General features: G+C 60.4%; 1 protein-coding gene across 1 annotated transcript in view; it reads left to right on the forward strand.

Annotated features, from left to right (window-relative positions):
* ARHGAP44 (Rho GTPase activating protein 44) overlaps positions 1 to 4,557 on the forward strand; it is a 16,591-nt gene that overhangs the window by 5,154 nt on the left and 6,880 nt on the right. The window contains exons 5-11 of the mRNA XM_017731580.1: positions 1 to 92; positions 800 to 876; positions 1,559 to 1,676; positions 2,289 to 2,357; positions 2,429 to 2,510; positions 3,449 to 3,576; positions 3,716 to 3,827. The exon at positions 1 to 92 is cut by the window's left edge and continues 20 nt beyond it. Coding sequence (XP_017587069.1) covers positions 1 to 92; positions 800 to 876; positions 1,559 to 1,676; positions 2,289 to 2,357; positions 2,429 to 2,510; positions 3,449 to 3,576; positions 3,716 to 3,827 — 678 coding nt within the window. The remainder of the gene's footprint in view (positions 93 to 799; positions 877 to 1,558; positions 1,677 to 2,288; positions 2,358 to 2,428; positions 2,511 to 3,448; positions 3,577 to 3,715; positions 3,828 to 4,557) is intronic.

Raw genomic sequence — 4,557 nt, forward strand, 5'->3', positions numbered from 1 at the left:
GGGAGGCCGAGGACAAACTGGCGCAGGAGCTCATCCACTTCGAGCTGCAGGTGGAGAGGGACGTCATCGAGCCGCTCTTCGTGCTGGCTGAGGTGAGCTGGGGGTGCCTGGGGGTCCCTGGGGTGTCACCGTGCCGGGGAAGGGAAGGGTCTCCCTGCTTCGGCCGCTTGTTTGGTTCCTGGCCCCTGGAGCCGTGTCCTGCTGGCTCCTTCCTCTGCTCCCACTGCTCCTCCTCCTTTCCCAAACACAGGGGGTTCACACTCCTATTTCTGATCCATTTTTCCAAGCCCCAAACACTTCCCGTTGTTGTTGGGGTTTTTCCCTCTCCTTTTCCCCTCTGCTGCTGAATTTGTTTTTCAATTTTTCCCGATGCTTTTCCCCTCCTTTTGCACCCAGCAAAACCTCCTGGGCTGGGCTCGGATTTTGTCCCCCCCGCACAAACGGGAGCTTTGGGTGCTGCTGGTCCAGGGCTCCCAGCTGTTCCCAAATCGCTCTGGTGCCTGTGCATGGGGCCTTTGCACTGCCATCTCCAGGACCCTTTTCCTGCCCTCATCCAGCTCCCCAGGAATCTTTGACCCCCCAGGGCTGCTGCTCTCGGGTTCTGGAGCTGTCGAGGTGTGGCACATTCCGGGTGGGACGTGCAGGAGGGATCAGCTGGGCCGTCTCCCTGAGGATGTTAAATTAAGGAGCTGCGTCCTGACCCACCCAGCTTGCCCCAGCCCAAACCCCCAGGGTGTGACCCACCCCTGGACGCCTCTCCAGGGGTGTTCATCTCCTCCCACTCCATGTGTTGCTGCAGGTGGAAATCCCAAATATCCAAAAGCAGAGGAAGCACTTGGCGAAGCTCGTGCTGGACATGGACTCCTCCAGGACGAGGTAGGAAATGCCTTCAGGTGCTTTTTAAGGAATAAAAATTCCCAAGCCCTGGGTAGGTCCAGGGAGAGCAGCTCCTGGGCCCCTGGCACTGCAGTTCCCTTGGGACAAGAGGTCCTGGCTGTGTCTCTGTGGGCCGTGAGTTCAGTTTTGCAATGAGCCATGATTACTGCTCCTGTCCACAGAATCCATGGACCCCTTTTCCTTGGCTGCCCTCTGCAGCAAAAGTGTATTTTTTTCTGGCAGAAAGGGTTATTTGTACTTTTTCCGTGTCCTGGTGAGTTCTGATGCAGAGCCAGGTGCTCCTGCCCCTGCAGAGGGGCACTGAGGGGAGCTGGGATGACTCGGGATTGTCCCATGCCACCGTTGAGTTGTCCAAGCCCCCACTCCAGCACATCCTGGGAGAAGTTTGAGAGATGTCCACAGTCCCCAGCATCATGTCCAGGCTCTCCCATCCCCTTCCTCTCTCCTCCCACCTGGATAAGGCTCCTTATCCTGCAGGAAAGAATTCCTTGGAGCGCAGTGTGTGCAGTGCTGCGGGGATGGGGACGGCTGGGGGTGGGAGTGGGTGCTGAATTCCAGCTGGACTGGGATCATCTCCTGCTGCTCAGCCCTGGGACCATGGTGGCCACCCAGGGCCGCTGGGATGTGGTCACTGCTCCGCACCGGTCCCTGTCCCCCGCAGGTGGCAGCAGTCGGTGAAGTCCTCGGGCCTGGCCAGCAACCTGCAGCCGTCGGGAGCCAAAGCCGACGCTCTCAGGGAGGAGATGGAGGAGGCAGCCAACAGAGTGGAGATCTGCAGGGTACCAGGGCCACTCCTGGCCGAAGGGGGACTGGGGGCTCCCAGACTCTGGGGAGAGCTGCATCCTCTCCTCTCACCCTGCTCTGCATCTTCCCTTTCCCCTGCCTGTGCTGAACCCTCCTCTGGCTGCTCCCCAAACGCAGTGCGGTGGCATCGGGTGATGCTCCCCAGCCAAATGGGACATCCCCAGCTCCTCTGTCCCCATTCTCCACATCCCACTGGAGCTGGAGAGCCTCCCATTCCCTGGGAACCCATCCTGGCAGAGCTCAGCACTGGGTACATCCAGCCCTGGCCCTGTTAAAGACAATTCTCCACCTTCTCTGTGCTGGGTTTATTTCCCATCATTTTCAAGCACTAAGAGGGACTTCGACCCCCTTTCCATGGGATAAGAGGGACTCCAACCTCCCTTCTTTGTGCACTTTGAGGGGACCTGGACCCTGATCAGGCTGCAGTGGGGGGGGCTCCCGAACCTCCCTGACACCCTAACCCTAACCCTGTGCCACCCTGGCTCCTGCTGGGACCAAGCTGGTCCCTCCTGGTGGCTCCGGAAGGGCCGTGGTGGTGGCACTGGGGCAGCAGGGGAGGGATGGTGACGGATGCTCTGCCCCTGCAGGACCAGCTCTCGGCTGACATGTACAATTTTGTGGCCAAAGAAGTCGACTATGCAAATTATTTTCAAACTGTAAGTGCCACCCACCCCCTGGCTGTGCCTGTCCTCGGTGGCGCGGTGACCCCGGTGCCGTGTCCCCGCAGCTGATCGAGGTGCAGGCCGAGTACCACCGCAAATCCCTGGCGCTCCTGCAGAACTTCCTGCCCCAGATCAAAGCCCAGCAGGGTGAGTGCCCACAGCTCTGTCCCACTCCCACCTGTGGCACCGAGGGCCTGTGACAGGCTCTGTGTGACCCCGCAGGGACAGCTGAGCACCCCCCTGCTGCTTGTCCTGCCTGCATCCTGCCTGTCCCGGCGCTGGGAGGGGATCCCATCCCCATCCCCGTTGGCTGGGGGGGCAGGATCCGTCTGCACGGAGAGGGGGAAACCTGCCCCAGTGTGTTGAGGGTGGGCAGGCCCTGGCACAGGGGGCCCAGAGCAGCTGTGGCTGCCCCTGGATCCCTGGCAGTGCCCAAGGCCAGGCTGGACATTGGGGCTTGGAGCAGCCTGGGACAGTGGGAGGTGTCCCTGTCCATGGCAGGGGGGGGAATGGATGGGCTTTAAGGTCCCTTCCAACCCAAACCATTCTGGGATTCTGTGGAAATCCCCATCGAGTGCAGCTGGAATCCCATCACTGAGGGGGGGTTTGGGGGTCTCTCTGGGGGTGCAGCATCCAGAGGGTCTGGGCTGGGAGCCTGAGGTCAGGGTGAGCCCCAGGCAATGGCCCCAAAAGCAGCTCCTTCCCAGGTCAGGGCTCCTGGTGCTGCTGTCGCTGCAGTGGGGCAGGGAGGGATTTGTATTTCATTTTGTTCTCTATCCCACAAAATATTCCTGCCTTAAACTGTGATGGAAGAAGGGGAGAATATTGCAAAGGTTTGCCTGTTGTTACCCCTGTGGAAAATGCAATCCAGCTCCTTTGAAATCCTGGGATGACTGGAAAACATTTTGTTGGATTTCACCTTTCAAAAGCACTTCACGAGCTGCCAGAGGTGCAGGGCCCTGTTCTTCTAACAACACCCAAACAGAGTATTTTACTGCCAAAACTGTGATCCAAGGGCCTTTTGGGGAGGGGATGCTGGATCTGGCACCATCCTCCCTCTCCTCTGCCCCCTCTGCCCGTCACAGAGGCGTGGATGGAGAAGCCCTCCTTCGGGAAGCCCCTGGAGGAGCACCTGGCCGTCAGCGGGCGGGAGATCGCCTTCCCTGTGGAGGCCTGCGTGACCATGCTGCTGGAATGTGGGATGCAGGAGGAGGTGGGTACCGGGTCCCACCCTCGCTGGGCATGATGGAAGGGGCCATGGGGGTCCCCAGGGCCAGGGCAAGGAACTGGAGGGGTCCAGGGACATCCCCAGCCCCAAGTCCTGTCCGACACTCCCCGTGTCCTCTGCCCAGGGTCTCTTCCGCGTGGCTCCCTCGGCCTCCAAGCTGAAGAAGCTCAAGGCTGCCCTGGACTGCTGCGTGGTGGACGTGCAGGAGTACTCAGCTGATCCCCACGCCATCGCAGGTGGGGCTCCTCGGGGCGGGGCACCCCCCAAGGGCACCCTAAGTGGGATAAGTGGCACCAAGTCCAGCTGGAGGCCAGGAACCAGTGCTGCAGTCCAGGGGTTGATGCTGGGTCTGATTTTGTTCAATGCCATCATTCATTAATGGCCTGGCAGATGGGGCAGGTGGCACAACCTGGGGACAGTGGCTGCCCCAAGAGGTGCTGCCATCCAGAGGGACCTGGACAGGCTGGAGATGAAGAAAATAGGGATACAACCATCATCCAGTCACACTAATGAGGGTGGCCCTAACGAGGGTGACACTGATTAGGTGATCGATCTCTGCAGGAGCAGGGAGTGGTTGGGAAGTCTCATGTTAACATCAGACTTCCCATCTTCTGTCACCTCTTCTGGGGGAATTGCCTCCCCAAGCACAGATCCGAGCCCATGGGGCGGCTCTGGAGCATTGGCTGGGGTTCCATGGCATCCCTGCTCCCCTCTGGGAATGGGGGCTCCGGCAGGCACAGGATTGAACCCTGGCTTCCCAACGGGAGCCTGTTCCCAGCACAGGCAGCTGGGAATGTCCCAGGCAAAAACAAGTGATGGAGACCTGGGAAAACACCTGCAGGAGGGAACTGGGAAGGTGCCAAGAGGGACTGGGGGGTGGCAAGGTGGGTGCTGGGGGCTGGGGGTGCCACAGGCTGCTCCAAGGCAGGGAGACCAGCGGGTGCTCCGGGGTGCGGTGGGGGGGAG

Source organism: Corvus brachyrhynchos, unplaced genomic scaffold (assembly GCF_000691975.1).
Source record: "Corvus brachyrhynchos isolate BGI_N302 unplaced genomic scaffold, ASM69197v1 scaffold904, whole genome shotgun sequence".
Classification (NCBI taxonomy): domain Eukaryota; kingdom Metazoa; phylum Chordata; class Aves; order Passeriformes; family Corvidae; genus Corvus; species Corvus brachyrhynchos.